This window comes from Brienomyrus brachyistius, unplaced genomic scaffold (genome assembly GCF_023856365.1).
Source record: "Brienomyrus brachyistius isolate T26 unplaced genomic scaffold, BBRACH_0.4 scaffold73, whole genome shotgun sequence".
NCBI classification, from domain to species: domain Eukaryota; kingdom Metazoa; phylum Chordata; class Actinopteri; order Osteoglossiformes; family Mormyridae; genus Brienomyrus; species Brienomyrus brachyistius.
Window position 1 is genome coordinate 914,843 of NW_026042348.1, and position 24,922 is coordinate 939,764.

The 24,922-nt window shown below is 45.2% G+C and overlaps 1 protein-coding gene across 2 annotated transcripts in view; it reads right to left on the reverse strand.

The window, feature by feature from the left end:
• LOC125726503 (NACHT, LRR and PYD domains-containing protein 12-like) overlaps window positions 1-24,392 on the reverse strand; it is a 37,436-nt gene extending 13,044 nt beyond the window's left edge. For both annotated transcript variants that reach the window (XM_049002882.1, XM_049002883.1), the window contains exons 1-6: window positions 24,310-24,392; window positions 17,343-17,449; window positions 17,051-17,129; window positions 15,576-15,843; window positions 15,389-15,430; window positions 13,217-15,059 (exon numbers count right to left, since the gene is read on the reverse strand). In XM_049002882.1, the coding sequence (XP_048858839.1) occupies window positions 13,217-15,059; window positions 15,389-15,430; window positions 15,576-15,843; window positions 17,051-17,074 (2,177 nt within the window). In that variant the 5' untranslated portion in view covers window positions 17,075-17,129; window positions 17,343-17,449; window positions 24,310-24,392. The remainder of the gene's footprint in view (window positions 1-13,216; window positions 15,060-15,388; window positions 15,431-15,575; window positions 15,844-17,050; window positions 17,130-17,342; window positions 17,450-24,309) is intronic.
• Between the last annotated feature and the right edge of the window lie 530 nt (window positions 24,393-24,922).

A 24,922-nucleotide genomic window follows, 5' to 3' on the forward strand; every position in this document is an offset into this window, starting at 1 on the left:
TACACTGATAGTCAATATGTGTTTGGAGCTGTTCATCACCATGCAAGAGTGTGGAAAAATAGAGGTTTTAAAACATCGCAGGGAACGTCTCTAACTCACACAAACTTACTACTTAGATTATTAGATGTTGTACAATTACCGACTCGCCTTGCACTGTGCAAATGTAAAGCACACCAAACCGATGCTTCCACAATAGCTAAAGGAAACAACTTTGCAGATAAAACTGCCAAAGAAGCGGCCCTGAAACAGCCCACCTTATCAGTAGCAGACATTCTTTTCATAGATAGTGATGTGCTGTGTGATGCACAGATTCATGCTCCTAAAACAGAAATACAGAGTTGGATCAAGAGAGGAGCAATACAGCAAGGGAAAGTTTACTATATGAATGACAAGCCCATCCTACCAAAAAACTTATACAAAACAGCTGCCTTAGTGAGCCATGGAAATACTCATGTCTCAACAGGAGGGATGGTACATATTATCCAGCAATACTTTTATGCTATAAATTTTTCTGATTATGCAAAGCAATTTTGTAGAACATGCTTAATTTGCTGTAAACATAATGCACAGGGTAACATGAGACCAAAACGTGGCCAGTTCCCTGTAGCTGAGTACCCGTTTCAAGTTGTACATATGGATTTTATTGAATTATCTTGGTCACAAGGGAAGAAGTACTGTCTAGTCATTATAGACACCTTTTCTAAGTGGGTAGAAATATACCCTGTAAAGCACTGTGATGCAATGACTGTTGCAAAATGTTTGGTAGGCCATTATTTCCCTACTTATGGCATATCTCATATTATAAGATCAGACAATGGGACTCATTTTGTAAATCAGACCATGTCCCTTTGTTCACAAGCATTAGGTTTTACGCTTAAGAATCATTGTGCTTATCACCCTCAGAGTGCAGGCTTAGTGGAGAGAACTAACGGCACTATTAAAACAAGGCTCAGAAAAACAATGGAAGAGACAAAAAGGCCGTGGCCAGAATGTTTGTCTCTAGTAAAATTGTGGATGAGAATAACTCCCATTCCTGCAGGATTAACACCTTTTGAGATAGTGTACGGAAGGCCGTTTCCCCTAGCAACCGAAATGAGTGATATAGGGAAAGCGGACAGAGAAAATACGTTGGCTAATTGGATGCGAAAGTTGCTATCATTACAACAAAAACATAGCCCCAGTAGTCTGCCAGTAAATTCTGTTTCTAACCAACAGGATAACTTGCAGCCAGGGATCCTGGTCAAGGTCCTGTTGCGGAAGGAGTGGAGCACACCCCGGTGGGACGGTCCTTATCAAGTCCTTCTCACAACACCAACAGCTGTGAAAATAGCAGAACGACCTTCCTGGATACACAAAAGTCACTGTAAACCCATCAAGCCCTTATCAGAGGCCTCAGCGACAGAGTAGCAGTGGAAGTCCGCTACAAAGGCACAGTAACCAATAGGGTGCTGCTGTCTCAACCCGGTGAAGAAAACAACTGAACTGCACTCTATTAGGATGGCTCTGACGGGGTGGGGATGTGGTAAGGTGACTCTAGGGGTCATTATTGTTGTTGGACTTGTATGGTTGTCCTTGCTCCCACTAGCTCCATTGCAGCACCTATGGCGATGGACCCATGACGACTTCCATCTGCGCCCGTTGCCTGCTGACCACTCACACCCGTTCATGAAGAACTACTGGTATCGATATGTACATGACACTGTAACAGCAAAAAATGTGACGAATTGCTATGTTTGTTCTGTGATGCCTACTCATAGTGAAGGACCCACTGTATATGGAAAACCCATGAATATGTCCCAGGCCAAATGTGCTGCATCTTTTGCAGGTATAGGGTACCAAAGTATTGTTTCACTTATATTTTCCGTAGATGGAGACTATGTTAATATCACCAATGGGTCAGGTAATATAACCGTAAAAACTGTTGTGCAAGATGCCACAGGAATATACCCAGATGACCCTGGGTTCCAAAACGGCACATGTCTCCAAGACTTTTGGGTGGATTTCACCGTAACTAAAACCAATGTATCATTCCCCTTTTCTGTCCTAATATATCAAGACCCAACCACATATAATCATTCAGTCTGCTACAAACAGAATAATGGCACTAGGTGGATCGGAGGCAATACCACGAATTGTGACACGACCTTCGTTAGCAGCATGTACGGCTCTCCTGTCTTGTTCTTGGGGCCCAGTAATGGAACTTATTGGGTGGACGGAGTGGCTTGGTTATGCGGACCTCGTGCATACTTTGTCCTACCACCGAACTGGTTTGGAGTGTGCGCTCCTATTTTTGTTTCAGATCACACCTTCCTGATAGCACAGGGAAGTAAGGTTTCCATCAGAAGCAGGAGGAAGCGTTCGATATCAATACAACCCCATGACAGTTTGTGGGGAACAGACGTACCCCCCGAACATAAACTGTGGGGAACAGGCAGTAAAGTTGCGCTGTCCCTATTCCCCTGGGCAGGAGTCGGAAAGCTCATGCTACGAGTAGAAACTCTAAATTATAGACTAGGTCTTTTCATAAATAGTTCGATACTAATTGATCAACAACAAAACGAACAATTGGACATAACCAGACAGATGGTTATCCAGAACCGTATGACATTAGACCTACTGACAGCTGCACAAGGAGGAGTATGTGTCCTCCTGAACCAAACGTGCTGCACTTACATTCCTGAGAACGTGCACTCACCTAATATGACAATTGCCCTCGACCGCCTCCGTGACTTACAAAAAGTGATGACCATGGACAGTCAACCGCAGTCCTCCTGGCTGGACTGGTTTGTTACAGGAACATGGTGGTCCATACTGATGAAAATGTGCCTACCTTTTGTTTTGTTTTTTATTTTGTTTTTCTGTTGTTTTATAACTGTTATACCATGTTTGAAAATGTTTATTAATCAAGCTCTTAATGCCGCTTTTCGGACACACAGTACAATGTTTCTCTCCCTTACTCAGAATATGGAGACAGAGCCTGTTTCCAGCGATAGCGATGAAGAAGACATGTAATTCATAATGACGGCTGAGCCGAAAGCACCCGTGCAGGGCTCGGACCTGAAGTAACGGAATTAGATGTTTTTCTATGATAAACAGGAGGAACGACTCCTGATGGTTTTCTGTACTCCACAGTTAGGATGATGATGATGTGATCTAAATGACGGTTGTATTGGAAATGCTTTTGCAACTTGTACAATACTGATGCTTCTGATCATACTGTCATGATAAACAGGAGGGACTGTTAGGTTGAAGAAACTGTTATTAATCATTTTGTTATCACTCCTGTATGATCAGCAATGAATGTAAATATGTATATACATTATTTTGTTTTTCCCTAGCCTCATACTTTAGATTATATTAATAATAGCATTCCCACCTTAGCAAAACCAGAACTTTCTCTCACCTCCCTATTCTGCATGACTCTTGCGCCTCCCACTGACTATAAATAAAGGAGTCAAGGGGAACCACCCTTTGTGACACATTCTGCTGTAGTTTGCATTGCAGAGAGTGTGGGTACCCTTGCAAGTAAAAACTATAAAGTGTGTTGTCTCAATAAAAGGTGGAGTTGGGGTGGAAACGCCGGGCGCTTTCCCCAACAGGTCGCTCTGCTGTTCTCACAGAGGGTCCCAGTCCTGCGACCGGTGGTTACAAATGTTGTACCTGGGAGGCTCCTGCGTGTTCAGTTTTACCTGCATGACCTGTTGTTCTCGTTTATTAATGTGTTTGCACCAAATGTAGGCTCAGAACGGGTGGCCTTTTTTACAGATTTACATACGTTCTTAGAGACACTGTCACAGGAGAGCGTTGTTGTTCTGGCTGGTGATTTTAATTCTACTCTGGAGCACGTGCTCGACAGGAATCACGAGGAGCCTCACCCTGGTTCAGCTTCTGTTCTGCGATCTGTTATTGACCACCATGGTCTGATTGATGTGTGGAGAGACCATTTCCCAAAGTGCAGACAGTACACCTGGGTGAAGGTGAACTCTAACATGGTGTCTGCTGCTCGGCTGGACAGCTTTTATATAAACTATCGGAATAAGGGCAGGTTTTTAAGCTGTGGCATCGCTCCCTTCCCTCTCTCCGATCATCATTTTGTTTCTGTCACTTTCTCTTGCACTGATTTCTCCTCCCAACATTGTTACTGGCATTTTAATAATAAATTAGTTCAGGACCACAACTTTGTATGATCTTTCTACTTCTGGGAGGTGTGGAGGGAGAAAAAAATCACAATTCAAGTCCCTCAGTCAATGGTGGGATGTTGGAAAAGTGCAAGTTAAGCTCTTCTGCCAGAACTATGCTGCATATTTCCAGACTGAACTACAGAACCGGTTTAAAAGACTGGAGGATGAGATCTTGCGGCTGAGCACAGGAGCAGAGCCTGGCAGGGTGGGAGATGCTGAGGCCCTGCAGAGGAACCGACTCCTGTTGAAAGTCCTTCTGGTGGAGAGAGGGGCTGGAGCGTTGGCCCGGGCCGCTATACGAAGGAGACTGATATGGACGCTCCCACCGCGTTTTTCTTTGGATTGGAGAAGCACAGGGAAGAGAGAAAGACCTTTCGGCACTTGATCCTCCCCGATGGGCGTAGTACGTTTGACAAGCACGAGATTTTAACACACAATAGCCTTTCACGTGTTCTGTGCTGAGGCCTGTGATCAGACAGTGGCTGATCAGTTTCTTTGGGACTTACCAAGTCTTTCAGCCGCAGACAGACATGAGCTGGAAGAGCCTTTGACTCTGACAGAACTTACTGCTGCTGTCCATGAGCAGTCAGTCAGGAAAGCACCAGGCCTGGACGGACTGACCGCGGAATTTTATAAATGTTTCTGGCCTCTGATTGGTGAAGACTTGTTCTGTGTTTTTCAAGAAAGTGTTGATATGGGCCTTCTTCCATCCAGCTGCCGGAGGGCTGTTCTAACGCTGCTGCCCAAGAAGGGGGATCTGGGACTTCTGAAGAACTGGCGGCCGGTCTCGCTTCTCGGTGTGGATTATAAGATCTTGTCCAAAGCTCTGACTAACCGGCTGAAAACATGTGTTTCAACGATCATTCACTGGGATCAGTCTTATTGTGTACCAGGGCGTTCAATTTTTGATAACCTTTTTTTAGCTAGAGATCTTTTGTCCTTTGTGTCAGAACGAGGTTTGGACGTAGGTCTGGTCTCTTTAGATCAGGAAAAGGCATTTGACAGAGTGAACCACACCTTTCTGTTTAAGACCCTTCAAGCTTTTGGTTTTGGTCCAAAGATTGTTTCTTACATTAGACTCTTGTACAGCAATGTGTGGAGCCTCCTGAACATTAATGGCTCTCTCACCAGGCCTTTTCCTGTCACCAGGGGGATACGGCAGGGCTGTGGGTTGTCTGGGCTGCTGTACTCACTGGCGGTGGAGCCGCTGCTTCAGGCTTTTCGAAGGCGTCTCCAGGGAGCACCGGTACCTGGCATCAGCCTTGGGGGAGGAGTGACTGTTACACTTACTGCTTATGCAGATGACGTCACTGTTTTTATCAGGTCCAACACGGATATGGAGGTGCTTACAGCACTTCTTGGCGATTTCCAGCGTGCCTCTTCCGCTCGCGTCAACTGGAGCAAAAGCGCCACGTACCTGCTGGGCCAGTGGTCCGGGCGGGGCCCTCCTCAGCTGCCACAGCAGTGTGTATGGGGCAAGGACGGATTGACAGGATTACTGGACGACTTCAGCGCTGGAGGTGGATTTCGCCCCAGCTCTCATATCGAGGGAGAGTGCTGGTGATTAACAGTTTGGCTGCCTCCATGATGTGGCACCGACTCATGGTGCCGGATCCTCCGATGGACCTGCTGCATCAGGTCCAGAAGAGGTTCATTGATTTTTTTCTGGAATGGGCAGCACTGGCTCCCTTCGGGGATTCTTCATTTGCCAGTGTCTGAGGGAGGGCAGGGCCTGGTTCATCTGCTGAGGCTCCAGTGTGCACAGACACTGCTTTACAGCACCGAACACCTGCCGTGGATGCATGTGGCCCTCGCCCTGCTCCGCAGCTGCGGAGGCCTTGCATATGATAAACAAATGTTTTTACTTCCTGGAGATGCACTTCAGCTTATTGGACTGAGTGGTTTTTATGCTGCGGTGCTGAACGCTTGGCGCTTGTTCCGGGGGGCACGGATGGAGAACGACCACTATGGCCTTGAGGAACCATTGTTTAATGATTCCTTTGTTTCCTCGCGGCTGACACTTACAAATTCAGTCGAAAAGATACTTGTGGAGTTGGGGTCACAAGGGTAAAACATATTTTATATGCTGAGTCTGGACACTTTTTTTCACCTGACTCACTTGCTACCCAAGTGGGGTTCCGGTCTGTGGGGCTGCTTGGGAACCTTTACATGCACTTGAAGGTTCTTTCCCCCCAACCTTTCAGGAATATTTACAGTGGGTTCCGGGTCGAGGTGCGACCTGCCCTTCCTTCCCAGAACTGTGTGTTACCCTGTTGGTAGCTGTTGATCACAGTGACACTGGTCACATACTTTCCTTCCGGTACTTGCTGAATATCCGGTTCTCCCTGGCAGGGAGGAAACTCCTGTACCATGTTGCCGTTAAGTCTTTTTTCTCTCATGACCTGAAAGGGAGGCCAGATACAAAGTGGAGGCCCATTTGGCTGCTCCAGGGGAGTTTTTGCCATCATGGAGGCTCCTCTATAAGAGACGGCTTCCCAAACATTCAGGGGGCCTCCAGTGGAGAATCCTGCACTGCATACTGCCCACCAACAGTTTTGTGTCTCAGTTTAATGCTGCTGTTGTGTCTCAGTGTTTGTACTGTAGTGAGCGTGACACTGTTTTCCATACCTTCTGTCATTGTGTCAGACTGGCACCACTGAGTGGGCTGCTGGGTCACTGGGTCGTTGGTCTGGGGATCATACTCACTGATGCTGTGTCTCAGTGTTTGTGCTGTAGTGAGCGTGACACTGTTTTCCATACCTTCTGTCATTGTGTCAGACTGGCACCACTCACTGATCATACTCACTGATTTTTATTTTTGGTTGAAAATGTTCCAAACCTTGAATGGATCAAATGTTGTGCACTTGGAAGACTCTACGTCTGCGTCAGGAGGGTCAGGACATTGATGTGTTGGACTTGTTTAAGACCCTGGTGGAGTCACGTGTTCATGTGGACTTTGTGTTTCATCAGGTGACGGACAATTTGGCTGTTTTTCAGAAAAAATGGGTTTTCGACATTATTGTGATTATTTCTGCTGATGGAGTTTTGGTTTTTGCCTGGTGATTCACGCTGAGTTACTCTTCGGGCTGTGATTAGGATTGGCTGCTAACTGTTTAATAAAGGTGGTTAAAAGTAAAAAAAAAAAAAAAGTCTCTCTCTCTCTCTCTCATCTATGTGTCTGAATCAATCAATCCATCATTATTTATATAGCGTGTTTTAACCACAACGCTTATAAAGTGTTTTGCAAACATTTCAAAAGAAGAAAAAGAAATTCAAATAAGCTCAGAATAAACGACAATAAGTGAAAAAAAATAGAGTAAAAATGTTTTAGTAAAATAAAATAAAAAATAAAAAAATACCATCATAAAGGACTTTAACCACCCATGTCCTCTTTAGGGGGCCCTCCCTCAAAGGGGCCTCTAGCCCCTATGTCTTCTGGGGGAAGCGACCGCCCCCCCCACAATTACTGATATTAATAAAAGCATAAAATAATAGAAATGATTATCATAGATTATTATATGCGTTGGTGAAAAGATGCGTTTTCAGCCTAGTTTTGAAAGTACTGAGACATTCAGTAGCTCTCAGGTTTTCTGGGAGAGAGTTCCAGAGTTTGGGCCCATAGTGACTAAAAGCTGCCCCTCCCTCCCCCAGCCTGGTTTTAGGAATAATCAGTAAATTACTGCCGGATGATCTGACTGATCTGCCTGGGACATACCTTACAGTCATGTTACTGAGGCAGGACAGAGCTAAACAACGTAAATATTTACAAATTAGCAAATGAACTTTAAAATCAATCCTAGAAGACAGAGGAAGCCAGTGCAGGGATGTGAGAGCAGGTGTGATGTGATCCCTGTGACCGGTGCGTGTTAACACTCCGCCAGCGGCATTCTGGGCCCGTTGTAGATGTGATCCCTGTGACCGGTGCGTGTTAACACTCCGCCAGCGGCATTCTGGGCCCGTTGTAGATGTGATCCCTGTGACTGGTGCGTGTTAACACTCCGCCAGCGGCATTCTGGGCCCGTTGTAGATGTGATCCCTGTGACCGGTGCGTGTTAACACTCCGCCAGCGCCATTCTGGGCCCGTTGTAGATGTGATCCCTGTGACTGGTGCGTGTCAACACTCCGCCAGCGGCATTCTGGGCCCGTTGTAGATGTGATCCCTGTGACTGGTGCGTGTTAACACTCCGCCGGCGGCATTCTGGGCCCGTTGTAGATGTGATCCCTGTGACTGATGCGTGTTGACACTCCGCCAGCGGCATTCTGGGCCCGTTGTAGATGTGATCCCTGTGACTGATGCGTGTTGACACTCCGCCGGCGGCATTCTGGGCCCGTTGTAGATGTGATCCCTGTGACTGATGCGTGTTGACACTCCGCCAGCGGCATTCTGGGCCCGTTGTAGATGTGATCCCTGTGACTGGTGCTTGTCAACACTCCGCCGGCGGCATTCTGGGCCCGTTGTAGATGTGATCCCTGTGACTGGTGCGTGTTAACACTCCGCCAGCGGCATTCTGGGCCCGTTGTAGATGTGATCCCTGTGACCGGTGCGTGTTAACACTCCGCCAGCGGCATTCTGGGCCCGTTGTAGATGTGATCCCTGTGACCGGTGCGTATTAACGCTCCGCCAGCGGCATTCTGGGCCCGTTGTAGATGTGATCCCTGTGACTGGTGCGTGTTAACACTCCGCCAGCGGCATTCTGGGGCCGTTGTAGATGTGATCCCTGTGACCGGTGCGTGTTAACACTCCGCCAGCGGCATTCTGGGCTCGTTGTAGATGTGATCCCTGTGACCGGTGCGTGTTAACACTCCGCCAGCGGCATTCTGGGCTCGTTGTAGATGTGATCCCTGTGACTGATGCGTGTTAACACTCCGCCAGCGGCATTCTGGGGCCGTTGTAGATGTGATCCCTGTGACCGGTGCGTGTTAACACTCCGCCAGCGGCATTCTGGGCTCGTTGTAGATGTGATCCCTGTGACTGGTGCGTGTTAACACTCCGCCAGCGGCAGTCTGGGCCCGTTGTAGATGGGATCCCTGTGACTGGTGCGTGTTAACACTCCGCCAGCGGCAGTCTGGGCCCGTTGTAGATGTGATCCCTGTGACTGGTGCGTGTTAACACTCCGCCAGCGGCATTCTGGGCCCGTTGTAGATGTGATCCCTGTGACTGGTGCGTGTTAACACTCCGCCAGCGACATTCTGGGCCCGGTGTAGATGTGAAACAGTAGATGTGAAACAGACAAGAGGGCATTACAGTAATTTATTCTACTAGAAACAAAAGCAGATATTATTTAATACTGCCAAGACCCCCTCCACTCTGCAAACAAGTAAATCAGCTTCCTTTCATTCTAACAACCTAAGCAGTTCTGTTAGCCTGCTTTATGACTTTATGGTCGTGTTTCCACAAACTGTGCTTGCTTTGCAGAACAGTATTTCCCTTTTAAGGTTATCCATTTTAAATCTGGTGTAGGATCACAGATGTACATATCACAAAGCTTAAATTCCAGGTGGCCTGAGACAAGGCCTACCCTGGTACGATAGGCACACATTGGCCTAGGCCTCAAAGGGGGTTCGTGACCCCACACACAGACACACTTAAACACACACAGATAACAAGGGGGGCAGCACTCCAACTTTTATTGCTCAAAGTTTTAATGACCTATAGACAGCAGAGTGGACCTCAAGGACAGGGGTCCCTCGACTTGGCACACAACCCCCTCCCCAGACATCCTGCCTTACATACCACTCACCCAACACCCTAAAGAAAGTTTCTTTTATGTTTGGCTGTTGTACAGTATATCTGTATATTTATTTACCCATGACTACTAGTCTCAATATACAGACAGGTTATGTTTGTAATGTGTCCTAACTTTCAAAGACTCTTTTTCTTTGACTGACTAACCTTCCCCCCCTTTTCTTTTCCACATTCCTCAGCAGCCCTTATCTGATCTTTGTATTCTACCATGTCTATCTAAGGGTAAGATGTGCTGCTGACATGAGAATATGTCATATAATGTCTGTATAAAGGGTAACCTCTGATTGAGGTGCAACCTAGACCACTTAGACCAGGTACTGGTGTGAGTAATATAACATAATGACATAATAAGTAATCATTAATTAATCATTACAGATGGTATTCGGTGTGAACCGCTAGGCTGGTATGGCATGTTTGGTATCAATCCGATGGAAAATCCAGTTTTACACCACTTCAGCCTCTGTTCATTGAGTGCTCACAATAGTCCCTGCCTCTGTGCGATTTGGCTACTGAGCTCTAAAACCTCAAACTCGCCTGAAATATCGCGAGGCTCCCTCTCATTGGCCATGAGGGGAGCTTCGCTACCGATCGTTTACATTACCTGGGGATGCAGCTCGCTGGACGAACCTTCTAACCCAGGTTACTAAGCGATACTGGTAACTAGTGAATCCCATGTAAGTCTCACATTAACCGACTCACGGGGATTCACAATTGAGTTTGGAGGAACCAACCATTCAGCATAACAATTAGGTAATAAACATCATTAAATAATGATTAATTCAAATGTAATTAATTTCAAAACATACTGGTGGAGATATTAAAATTTACCTGAGCTAAATATTCCTACAATGGTGTCCCACACGGATCAGTTCTGGGCCCACTACTGTACACTGTATATATTGGTCACATTATCAGAAATCATGGTGTTGGGTTTCATTGTTTTGCTGATGATACACAGTTATATATATCTGTTAAGCCGGATGATGCATCACAGCTCTCGGTTAGAAAACTGTCGACTAGATATCCGGTGCTGGATGGCAAATAATTTCTTTATGTTAAACACAGAAATACAGAAGTACTGTTAACTGGTCCGAAGGCGGCTCGAAATGAGTCTGACAACCTCAACCTTGGTGGTCTTCCTACCCAACCTGACACAGTGGTCAGAGATCTTGGTCTTCTGGTTGATTCAGATTTATGTTTCGATGCTCACATAAAAAGCATCACTAAAGCTGTGTTCTATCCTGTACGGAACCTCGCCAAGCTTCGGAAGATGCTCTCCTTTCATGAAGCGGAAACACTAACACCTTTATAACTTCCAGGCTGGATACTGTAATGCCTTCCTTTCTGGGTGCCCATCTGGATCCTTACATAAACTTCAGCTGGAACAAAATGCAGCAGCCAGAGTTCTTACAAACACTAAAAAAATTTATTATATTATCCCTGTTCTATGCTCCCTTCACTGGCTTGCAGTTAAGTCTCGGATTAACTACAAAATACTGCTATTGATTTATAAAACACTGAATGTCCTTGCACCAGAATACCTTAGCAACCTGCTGGCCTTATACAACCCTCCTCACTTTCTTCCATCATAAAGAGCAGGATATCTGTTAGTACCCAGGGTAGAAAGAGCTACGGCAGGCTGCAGAGCTTTCTCTTATAGAGCTCTTCAGCTGTGGAACAGTCTTCCATCGGATGTGTGGGATTCAGGCTGACTCTCAATATTCAAGTCTAGACTAAAATCACACCTGTTTAGTTTAGCTTGTAGGGACTCTAGTTCTAGCTCTAGCTAACTGCTCACTCCCAGTCAGACCTACAGTGTGAGGTGTAGAGCTGGGTGGGGATCGGTGCCATTGGCTTTGGATAAACTGAACTGTCAGTCTGTCACTTTAGCTTCACACCCCCTTGTGGAATTGGAGTGCTGACATTCAGGGACTCCCCATGCCTGCGTTCCCACCTGCCTCTCCCTCCTGCTTATGCTGCCATAGCCATATCTGCCGGAGCTTACATACTGCACTCACCTAACTGTTTGCACTGCCTCTAGTCTCTCCTACTTTGGCTAACTGCACATTTTATTTCCCCTACTCCCCCTGGACTGTGCTGCCTGGAGACCCCAAATTTTAAGAATATCCTGCCTACCCTGCTGTCTGTGACGTCTCCACTACCTGTGACGTCCTTCCGGCCTGCTCACCCTTCTGCCTGTGACATCTCCCCTGTTTACCCTGCTGTCGTACTACTGTTCGCCCCCCCATCTGAAGCAGCTCCAGCACATGCCTGTCATCACCTCCCTGCCCCCCGCTTTGTGACTGACATATTAAGAATGGGATAATGTGAATTAGGACTTTGCCATCTTGATCATTTGACTTCCTCTGCTGCCCCCTGGAGGATGGGCTCCCCCTTTGAGTCTGGTTAGGGTTAGGGCTCCTCTGCTGCCCTGGAGCTCAAGGACCCAGCGATGACATCACTCTGCCGGCCAAGAGATCTGAACCAGCGACCTTCCGCTTATGAACACAAAGTCTGAACCCAGAGAGTCAGGCACCACACCCAGTATTTACAGAAATGCTTCCTACAGCATCCAGAACTGAAACAAATATGAGTGGTTTTCCCACTATTAATGAAAACTGGACCATTCTGTATGATGCTGTATCTTTGGTTATTTGTTACACAAAGGACGGTCGTGGAAATCTTGTCTTTTTTGTTTTTACTACATCACTACCTTCAGTTAATATAAACTAGATTAAAAAGGAACCTTGTTGATAAAAGAGGGGAAATAAATTACATGTATACATATTCATTTTATATTTTAAACAATGTTTATCTATGTCTGCCGGACTAGATGTGTCGTCACATCCTCAGTCAGCTGCAGCTGAGGCCAGCAGAGGGCGCCAGTGAGCAGCCAGAGACAGCAGTCATACGGAAGCTCCCAGCTCTGGGCTCCATCACATGAACACGCCTGCTGACAATAACACTCACATACCACTTATACACCCTGTGGATAAAGAGCCCTCACTGTTTCTATAGCAGGTTAGGATGCTGTGCTGTGATCAGAAGGCAGACTGGATGGGAATGGAAACGTAGTAACAAACAAAAAGTGACATCACTACCTTCAGTCATTATAAAGTTTGTGGTCAAGATTAGCTACTGCAATACAAACAGCTATAGCTGTGATTATCAAAATAAAACTCACTTATTAATCCATGAGGAGAAATATATAATATATATTACACATTTCAAACAATATTCATGTATTACTACCAGACCAGACATGATTTCCCATCCCCACGTCACTTACAGAGCCGTCCTGGAGTTCTTGACCACAGGCAGCAGCCTGCAGTGCTCTTCATCTGATCTGATGTATTTTTTCAGGTCAAACACATCCAGGTCTTCATCTGACATCAGCATCACAAAGGCCAGAGCTGAGTACTGTGCAGGTGAGAGGTCATCTGCTGAAATGTTTCCTGAATTCAGGTATCTTTGTACTTCCTCTACTAGAGAATTGTCACCAAGTTCATTCAGACAGTGGAACAGGTTGATGGTCCTTTCTGGAGATAAGTTCTCCTGTATTTTCTCCTTGATGTATTGGGTTGCTGTGATGGGCTGGCCCCCCGTCCTGGGTTGTTCCCTGCCTCGTGCCCATGGTTTCCGGAATAGGTTCAGGACTCCCAGCAAGCCTAACGGATGAACGGTTTGGAAAATGGATGGACGGATGTATTGGGATGTTTCCATAATGGTATGTGACCTGATTCTTGTCGGCCCCAGTAGCTTTTGTAACAGAGTCTTACTGGAATCTGTTGAGAGGCCCAGGAGGAAGCGGAGGTAGAGGTCCAAGTGTCCATTCTTGCTCTCTAATGCCTGATTCACTGCAGTCTTCAGCAGGTCAGCTGATGAGTTTGACAGAAACACATATAAAGCAGCGAGATACTCCTGGATGCTCAGATGCACAAAGCAGTACACCTTCTCCTGGTACAACCCATACTCCTCTTTAAAGACTTCTGTGCACACTCCAGAGAAAACTGAAGCTTCAGTGACATCAATGTCGTTCTCTGTCAGATCTTGCTTATAAAATATGAGATTGCCTTTCTCAAGGTTGTCAAAAGCCAATTTACCAAGTTTCAAAAGGAATTCCTTGCTGTTTTCATTTAGCTTGCTTTCATAGTTTTTCATATACGAGTCTTTTTTAAAACTTGCCTGATGAATCAGGAAGTGTGTGTACATTTCAGTCAGAGTCCTTGGAGTTTCTCCCCTGTCATTCTCAGTAAAAAGCCTCTTAAGCACAGTGGCTGAAATCCAGCAGAACACAGGTATGTGGCACATGATGAAGAGGCTCCTTGATGATTTCACATGTGTGATAATCCTGCTGGCCAGGCTCTCATCACTGAATCTCCTCCTGAAATACTCCACCTTCTGGGCATCACTGAACCCTCGTATCTCTGTCACCCGGTGGATGTACTCAGGAGGTATCTGATTGGCTGCTGCTGGCCGGGAGGTTATCCAGCGGAGAGCGGATGGAAGCAGATGCCCCTTAATGAGGTTAGTCAACAGCAGATCCAGTGACATTTTTGTTGTTACGTCAAACCAACTCTCATTGTTCCGAAAATTTAGAGGAAGGCGACACTCATCCAGACCATCAAAGATGAACAAGACTTTGTACCCAAATAACTCAGTGGATTTCAGTGATTTCAGTTCTGGGACAAAGCGGTGAAGCAGTTTAATCAGACTGTATTCACCCTTAATCAAATTCAAGTCCCGGAAAGGGAGAGCAAATATGAAGTGAACATCCTGGTTTGCTTTTCCTTCTGCCCAGTCGAGAATAAATTTCTGCACAGAGACTGTTTTCCCGATACCTGCCACCCCTTTAGTGAGTACAGTTCTGATAGGTGTCTTATGCCCAGATAAGGGTTTAAATATATCATTGCACTTGACTGTAGTATCTTCTGTTCGCCTTTTCTTGGATGCTGTTTCAATCTGTCTCACTTCATGTTCATCATTGACTCCTCCAGTCCCACCTTCAGTTATGTAGAGTTCTGTGTAAATCTCACTGAGAAGTATTCGCTGTCCTTCCTTAGCTTTCCCTTCATACACACACTCAAATTTCTCTTTCAAGGAACATTTTATTTTGTGCAACATGAGTTGACCTGAAGAAAAATGAGAGGAAAATGCAAATTTTCACCGCGATCTTGACCAGAATGGGAGGAAGGATATATAAGACACAGACACACGCACGCGCACACACACACAAACACACACATACACACACACACGCAAACACACACACGCGCGCACACACACACAAACACAAACATACGCACATGCGCACACACACACACACGCGCACACACACACGCACAGACAGAAACACATACACGCACTATTTCACTGTGATAAATGAAACTTTAAATTTCACCTCATACATATTTCTTTCTGAAACACCACATACACGCACTGAACAGCATAAAGCTCTTACTCGTCTCCAACATGTCACTCTGCTCACTTCCTGCTTGCTTACCTGAAATAAGGAAGAACTTCAAATTCATTTCTTTCTTCAACATTAGTATTAAACAAACTCTTCATCATTTCTCTATATAATATTTTAGTTTTTCATGAGCTTAAAAAAAGTTACATTTTACATGAAATGTTAAAAATATCATTACACTTCTGCAGGTCTTCCTTCAGTCTCTGAGCAAGGTCATTCAGGTTCATCTTCTTCAGGATCTCAAGCATGACTTTGAGAGCCCCGGCTTTACTGTAGGAATTCATCATCATTTCGGCGAAGTCTGTTCTGCCCGAGGTTTTCATCTGACCCTTGGGAAGGGGCTTTAACTCTTTATTCACTGGGAGACGCAGTTTAAACTCCTTCAACTCTTCATCACTGAGATCCTTTAGATAATCCAGCAAGAGGTCAGTGAGCGAGGTCTGGGTCTGCAGAAGTTGGAGATGTGTTTGTGAGATGTCACAAACCTGTACATGGTCACTCCCACACATACACTGTCCTTTCTGTTAACAGAAGGCAGGTTTCCTGCTCACAGTCTTATGTGGCTGCTCGAGACACCTGCTATGATTCATTCATCACTATAAGAAGCACATGTGTGTGCTTATGTTCTGAATCATTATTAAACCTTTATTTAACCAGGTTAGACTCACTGATTTTCAAAATCTCTTTTGAAAGAGAGATGCGTCCAAGATAGACAGCAAGAAAAATAGTTTAAGACCCAACAGATCACATTAACACAATGATGGCAAAATCAGCATAGACTAATATACACTAACACAGCATCCTATATTATTATACATATTTATGATTGAGTTATTCTGTAACATTATGTCTATAACATTTGGTGCAGTTCGGTATGCTAAGGAAGTAGCTTGGGGAAGAGCACTGCTGAGAGTGAGCTTTTTGTCTGATAAGTTATTCTGTTCTGTTACAGTCCGTCTGTAACATTTGGTGCAGTGCAGTAAGGAAGTAGCTGAAGGAAGAGCACTGCAGAGAGTGAGGTTTTGTCTGCTTAATTATTCTGTTCTGTTACAATCCGTCTGTAACATTTGGTGCAGTGCGGTATGGTAAGGAAGTAGCTGAAGGAAGAGCACTGCAGTGAGCTATTTGTCTGCTAAGTTATTCTGTTCTGTTACAGTACGTCTGTAACATTTGGTGCAGTGCAGTAAGGAAGTAGCTGAAGGAAGAGCACTGTAGAGAGTGAACTTTTGGTCTGCTAAGTTATTGTGTTCTGTTACAGTACGTCTGTAACACTTGGTGCAGTGCGATATGGTAAGGAAGTAGCCTGAGGAAGAACACTGCAGTGAGCTATTTGTCTGCTAAGTTATTCTGTTCTGTTACAGTCCATCTGTAACATTTGGTGCAGTGCAGTAAGGAAGTAGCTGGAAGAAGAGCACTGCAGAGAGTGAGGTTTTGTCTGCTAAGATATTCTGTTCTGTTACAGTCCGTCTGTAACATTTGGTGCAGTGCAGTAAGTAAGTAGCTGGAGGAAGAGCACTGTAGAGAGTGAACTTTTCGTCTGTTATTTTCAACAACCTTCAGCTGAAAACAGTTACTCAGCTTAAGTTCTCCTGCCTTTCAGTGTCTCGTATTCATGGACAACATGCATCACAGACTGAAATGTTATAGCCAAACCTCTCCATGGGAATGGTGATCCATCGCTTAGATGATTATGGTTGTATATAAACCGGTTCCCGTGTTTCACAATCTGACTCTGTAATAAAAACCAAAAGTAATGTTAGCTTTATATTCAATAGTCAGTTCACCAACTGTCAACCATAGCAGCCTTCCAACTATATGGTCTGTAGGGCTGTATATGTCAGAGGCCAGGATTAACAGACTACATTACCCAGACTGCTCCTGTCTTCGTCTGAGTTTGAAATTCCCTTGCTTTGAATTGTTTGCACCTGTCGGTTTCATTACTCACCTTATGTGTTGGGGAAGATACTCACAAAAGTACTCCATTACAAACAGAGGTGGAAGATGCAGGTCCACAATGTACAAATCCAGAGGATTTTGTTTCAACCAACCACACTGAAAATAAAAATGATTTTTTCTCATTTGAATCATGTACAGCGGTTCCACACACCTAAAATTTTGAAAACGAATCATTCTTCTTAAATTAACTTTGTTGTCTGAGAACAGAACATTTCTCACATTTTCTCGCATCTAATTCAACTGAATTGGTTTCCTAGACGGCATTACATTATTTATCAGGCCTGAGAGAAGGTGACAGCTCCCCTAGTGGCAATAGGAGTGCATCTCCCTAGAACAGATGTAATCGGCGGCAGTATCATTGCTTTTAGACTGTGGCTTGGGATAGAAGAACTCATTTGATACTCAGATTTTTACTAGACTAAATATTTAGAAGCCCACCGTTATCAAGGACGGTATATCAGGAACATTAGTTGGTAACATTTTACTTGAGGGTACATTATGGACGGGCTGCTCGATACACCATGTTGAATCACGTGTCGAGTTTTCAAAGCAATAGTGCTTGGAGGCCCCACACTGAGCTTTACCTTGGAGGGTGACTCATATAATAAAGCATGCTGTGCTTATTTACACAGTGCCCTTCACCTTTATATTGTTTCAGTTACATTCCCACGTAAAAAATAAGTCTGTCTTGTACTTCCAGCTGTTTCGTTGGTTGCATTTACTGCGATAGTGTTTGAGATTTCAGCTATTCAGTACATAAATATGAAAAATGTAAGCAAGAGACCCAGGTCTCCAGTATGAGAGCATTTCCATTTACAACCGCCCACGAAGGTTATGTGTACTGGCAAGCACATCCCCCATCTCTATACACTGGCCCATAGATATCTAGCTCTACCAGCAACCTCTGTGCTTTGTGTCCGTATCTTTTCAAAAGTTGAGGATGTCATTAGTTTAAAAAGGAGCAGGTTCAGTCCCAGTACAGCAGATCAAATCAATTTCCTAAATAAAACATGTAAGTCAATATCTGCGTATTTGTGTTTTTCAGTTTGCATGTACAGTACTCAGTAAGACAAACCCATTAAACCTCGACTTTTGCATCTCTTGTTAAGTCATAATGACCCTCATACATGGAAAGTTATGCATATGGCCAGGCAGTTTGAGGATGATGGCGGAGGAGAAGATCTAGGTCCAGTCTTGCCTGCCAGCTGTTTCACTGGAGATGTCACTTGGAGGAAAGAGGAAGCCGTTAAGGCAGTGCAGCATTTGTCATGGTTCCTGTGGGATTCCCACCAAACCAGCTTTTCGTTCCTGAGTTCCTGCATATCCAGACTCTCCAGTGGGGACATTCCTCCCCTTTCGCCTGTCATCCCGGGATCCAGTGAACCTGAACCCTGCTTGAACAGTGTCTCTGGTTGCCCACCATGCTCCAGGTTATCTGCAGCTTTGCTGCTGCCTGTTCTATCTATGTGCAAAATGAGAATCCCTGTCGAGCTCCAGCCGGGTTGCTGCATTCGCTTCCTGCACCTCACTTCCCGTGGTTCCATATCGCCCTAGATTTCATCATTGGATTGCCTCCATCCAGGGGTTTTACTGGGGTCCTCACAGTGGTGAACCGCTCTTCAAAGGCTGTACAGTTTGTGTAACTAAGTAACCTTCAGGTAAGGAGACAGCTCAGCTCCTTCTTGATCATGTTTTCCGACTCCTTTGTTTGCCGACGGATGTCGTTTCTGACAGGGGTGCGCAGTTTTGCAGGGGATCTTGTAGACTGATCGTGATTCCCTCAGTCTCTCTTCAGGGTTGCACCCTCAGACTAATGGACAAACAGAGCGAGTCAGTCAGGATTTAGGGAGAATGATACGATGGCTGGCCTCCCGCTCTCCAAGCACCCGGAATCTCTGCTTGTGTTGGGCTGAATATGCAGATAATTCACTCTCAGTGTCTTCTATAGGCCTGTCCCCATTTCAGTGCTGTCTGGGTTACCAGTCCCCATTGTTCCCTGCATTGGAGGAGGAGGTCATGGTCCCATCAGTTCATCAATTCCTGCACTGCAATCAATGGACCTGGACACTGGCTTGGAGGTCACTGCTGCTCTCTTAGCAGCAAATGGCAGCTTTTGCATCAGGGACCTGTCACAGGAACCCTCCTTTCGGGTGGGTCAGCGGGTTTGGAACCTGCCTTTACATATCAGTCGTTGCTGTCATATCAAGCTGGCTCCCTGTCTCGTGGTTCCATTCCCCATTACGAAGGTTGTCAGCCCCACTGCAGTGCATCTGAAGGTGCCAGTGTCCATGTGTCAAATCCACCCTACGATCCATGTTTCCCTGATCAAGCCCCACGCCGTCAGCCTGCCTCTGTGCAACCTGTATTTTTTTAGTGCAGCATCTTTCTTGAAACAGACCAATGAACAAGGAGCCATGCCTGCCTTCTGTCACCCTGGCAGGACGTCGAAGCTGAAATTATATAAAACTCATTTTATAGATTATTCGGCAAAAGTAATTTTTTTGGCTCCATTATGTAAATTTATGAATGTGAAATTTTTCTTAGCAGCTGTCAATAAGGCAGATCACGCATTATGTCAATTTAAGGTGGAACGGATTTTGTAAATAAGAAAGCAGCCTGGTAACCTTTAGTAGGTACTCACTGGCTCACAGCCTGGTAGCCTTTAGTAGGTACTCACTGGCTCACAGCCTGGTAGCCTTTAGTAAGTACTCACTGGCTCACAGCCTGGTAGCTTTTAGTAGGTACTCACTGGCTCACAGCCTGGTAGCCTTTAGTAAGTACTCAATGGCTCACAGCCTGGTAGCCTTTAGTAAGTACTCACTGGCTCACAGCCTGGTAGCTTTTAGTAGGTACTCACTGACTTAAGGCCTGTTAGCCTTTAGTAGGTACTCACTGGCTCCCAGCCTGGTAGCCTTTAGTAGGTACTCACTGGCTCACAGCCTGGTAGCCTTTAGTAAGTACTCACTGGCTCACAGCCTGGTAGCTTTTAGCAGGTACTCACTGGCTCACAATCTGGTAGCCTTTTATAGGTACTCACTGGCTTACGGCCTGGTAGCCTTTAGTAGCTACTCACTGACTTACGGCCTGGTAGCTTTTAGTAGCTACTCACTGGCTCACAGCCTGGTAGCCTTTAGTAAGTACTCACTGGCTCACAGCCTGGTAGCCTTTAGTAAGTACTCAATGGCTCACAGCCTGGTAGCTTTTAGTAGGTACTCACTGACTTACGGCCTGGTAGCCTTTAGTAGGTACTCACTGGCTCACGGCCTGGTAGCTTTTAGTAGGTACTCACTGCCTTATGGCCTGGTAGCCTTTAGTAGGTACTCAATGGCTTACGGCCTGGTAGCCTTTAGTAGGTACTCACTGGCTTACCGCCTGGTAGCCTTTAGTAGGTACTCACTGACTTACAACCTGACTTACAACCTGCACGTGATTTTAAACTTATGATCTGCCCTGAAATTTTGTAACTTTTTTTCAGACTGCAGTAAACTGCAGATAATTGAATCCATGGACCCTACTGTAACTCTAAATTAATAATGCCGTCAATTTTAATACCTGTGAATTTGGCACATTTTAAGGCTTAAAATTCAGAGGATTAGATTGCAGACTTTTTATGGACCCAAAAAAAACCTGTATATGATTCGCTCCATGTCAAGTGAAGTGTTATCCGGAATAATACCAACGATGAGAGTCTTCACTCAGATCTTCAACAGATCCCTGGAGCTGTATGAAGTTCCCACCTGCTTCAAACGCACCACCACAATCCCGGTTCGCAAGAAAGCCTTCATCACTGGACTGAATGACTATAGAGCTGTCGCCCTGACATCACTGCTCATGAAGTCGCTTGAATGTCTGGTGTTGTCCCATCTGAAGAAGGCCTCAGGACACCGGCTGGACCCCCTGCAGTTTTCCCACCGGGCACACATGGGTGCAGTGGCTCAGTGCTCTTCATTTCAGTGTTTCATGTGGAAGTGTGTGATAGTATTGCTACTTCTCCTAGAAAATGAACATTTCCTCCTCCTCTTATTAGACAGACAATTGAGACTACAGGTTCCAGCATATTAGAGATTATGAACGTTAGCCTTGCCTCAGGTGTTGTGCCAAGGAAATTTAAGCATGCTGTTGTACAGCCGTTGATTAAAAAACCTAACTTAGACACGTCAATCCTTTCTAACTACAGACCCATCTCAAAACTTCCTTTTTTATCTAAAGTTCTTGAGAAACTAGTCATTCCTCCTTCTAGACTAACAAGCAGAGGTGATCGGGCGTTTGCAGTGATTGCACCTAAGCTGTGGAACGCGCTGCCACTGCACATACGCCTGGCCACTGCACATACGCCTGGCCACTGCACATACGCCGGGCCACTGCACATACGCCGGGCCACTGCACATACGCCGGGCCACTGCACATACGCCGGGCTCCTTCGTTGGCTGTTTTTAAATCTTGTCTTAAAACTCATTTTTATGCCCTGCCATTCAATTCAGCGTGAATGTTTTTATTTATTTATTTATTTAATTTCCGTTCATTTTTTATGTTTTTATTTTTGTATGTTCTGTTTGTTTATCAGATCGTATTTCCTTGCTTGTCGAGCACTTTGGTCAACTGTTATTGTTGTTCTTAAAGTGCTTTGTAAATAAACGTGACTTGAATTGACTTATAAACGGCAAAAATGTGATGATCCCTGTTTTCATTCCAGAATGTACGCATTACAGATGCCACCGTAAACCGTATCCCCTGAGGCTACACGGTCTGTCCACCAGCTCCAGCCAAACTTAGGCCATGGTTGATAAGATGCTCCACAACTGTTCTCTGTGTGCTCCTCTCCCTCTACTCCTGTCCTGAGCGCCATGTTCTCTGTGTGCTCCTCTCCCTCTACTCCTGCCCCTGAGCCCCGTGTTCTCTGTGTGCTCCTCTCCCTCTACCCCTGCCCCTGAGCCCCATGTTATCCGTGTGCTCCTCTCCCTCTACTCCTGTCCTGAGTGCCATGTTCTCTGTGTGCTACTCTCCCTCTACTCCTGCCCCTGAGCCCCATGTTCTCTGTGTGCTCCTCTCCCGCTACTCCTGCCCCTGAGCCCTATGTTCTCTGTGTGCTCCTCTCTCTCCACTCCTGCCCCTGAGCCCTATGTTCTCTGTGTGCTCCTCTCTCTCCACTCCTGCCCCTGAGCCCCATGTTCTCTGTGTGGTCCTCTTTCTGTTCTCCTGCCCCTGAACCCCCTGTTCTCTGTGTTCCTCTCCCTCTACTCCTGCCCCTGAGCCCCATGTTCTCTCTGTGCTCCTCTCCCTTTACTCCTGCCCCTGAGCCCCATGTTCTCTCTGTGCTCCTCTCCCTTTACTCCTGCCCCTGAGCCCCATGTTCTCTGTGTGCTCCTCTCCCTTTACTCCTGCCCCTGAGCCCTATGTTCTCTATGTGCTCCTCTCCCTTTACTCCTGCCCCTGAGCCCCATGTTCTCTGTGTGGTCCTCTCCCCCTTGCCATACCACACATTCAGACACCACGTCTTCTCACAAATCTCGCTTCTTTACCTGACACCTTCTTCCTGCTCCATGATCAGCACTGTTCACTGGGTTAAACATGAGCGTCATATTAGCTTCTGTGTAATTACTGCAGTGCCATGACAGCCACCAGTAATACAAGATTCAGAGCGTGTGCTTCCATTGGTTTCAGTTACGCCTGTTCTGCTTCTGTTTGCTTTCAATTGAAGGACAATTTACTACTAACCCTGATAGTGTGTAATTGGCCTTGCTTATACATTCGTATCTGAAAACAGTTTAAAGTGATTTATTTGAAAACACCATTGCAATGCTGGACAGTATTAAGGTGACTGAGTGATCTGTAATTATGACTGAACAAAATACAACCTGTTTCCATGAGTAGGATAAGTAATGCATCAACACAATGACAAAACATCTTTAGTGTGCAAAAACACAATGAGAAATGCTAATTCAGGTGAGGAAATGCATACCTGCTTTGAAAATTGTTAAGAGTAAGGAAAGTAAGGAGAATAACATTCCTGATATGTATGAATGTGGTGTGTGAATGGGTGAATGTGAGGCATAAAATGTAAAGTGCTTTGAGTACTCGAAAGCGCTATATAAATGCAGTCCATTTACCATTCCTGATGTGAAAATTTTGTCAAAGCAATTGAGAAAAACTATAAAATACTAATATTTAAAGTCATGTTACCATTTACTGACTGCAAATTCCTATACATTAATGGCAGAACCCCCAAACGGAATGTCACCATTTATATATTATAAGAAAATCTCACCATTTTCTTATAATTCATGAATACTGGATAAAGACAACAATGTTAACGCAAAGTTTAAACGCTCAGTATATACAGATACTTAGGTATGTTGTTTCGTGTGAGGATTTAAAGGGAACGGAGCTATAATTTAGAGGGCAGGTAAAAACAAATAAATTTGACTGACAGACAGAATGACACATAGATCGATGCATTGCAAGCTCTCTATCAACGGAAATATGTGTGACATGTATAAGCATGAAGAAAAGAAACCCCTCTGTCTGTCACTATCAGCACACTGTTCTACTCAGGGGCGATTCAAGGATTTGACTCAGGGGGGCTCAGCCATCCTGAAGAAATACGAGACTCTCTACAGTTTTTCTGGGGGGGCTAAGACAAAACACAAGGCAGCTGAACCTGCACCCCCCCCCCCCCCCCCAAATAGGGTCTAGAACCACCTGATGTAGTAATTACTGTGTAAGTAAGAATACCCCACAAAAACCTGACAGAGGAACACTGAGACACACACGCAAAGAGAGTTATGGCTAATAGGAACATTCTTATCTGACTAATTATAGTCGTTTAAAATAAATTCATAAAAGTCAACATTTTTGTTACTTGAATCTTCAGCATTCCACACTTCTAGCCCTCAAATTAAAAACAATAAAGGCTATTAAAATAACTGATGTCATTTTGCTAAATTTGTCAGTCTTACCTTGAATGGTAACTGGCTGGGGAGGCAGACGTACAGTATGTAGGTGACTGGCGTTATAGAGAGAATCACCGCGGTGCAGCGATTTCCTTATTCTCCAGGTAAGGGGCGGAGCAGCAACAAACACTATCAGGTAAAAAATTTTAAATACTTTTTAAAGTTATATTTCGAATTTATACTTTACTTTGTACTGCTTTCTTTTTGTACTTTATTTTGTCTTGCTTTATAGAGCTGCTCTTCTTATACTTGAAGGAAATAAAATGCTTTACTTTGCTATGAGATACAGTTTATTTTAGTATGTTACAAAAACTTAACAACTGGCTGAAATGAGCTGTTTTGTAGGGGTCACATTATCTGTCTCTGGCCCAATCGCCTGTCCAGCAGAGGGTCTGCAGCTGTGAGGAGAAGTGGGGGGGCAGATAAAAGGACCATGATTAGTGCTATTGTCCAGAAAGTTGTGGAATTGAATCCTGAGGCCGGCTGACTAATAATATAAAAGATGAACCTTTGAGCCTTAATTCCAGCTGCTCATCGGGCGCTTCATGCTGGCCGACCTTGGGCTCTGACCCCAAGGCTGTGTCTCACACAGAAAGCAGGGCTGGGATCAACGTCAGTG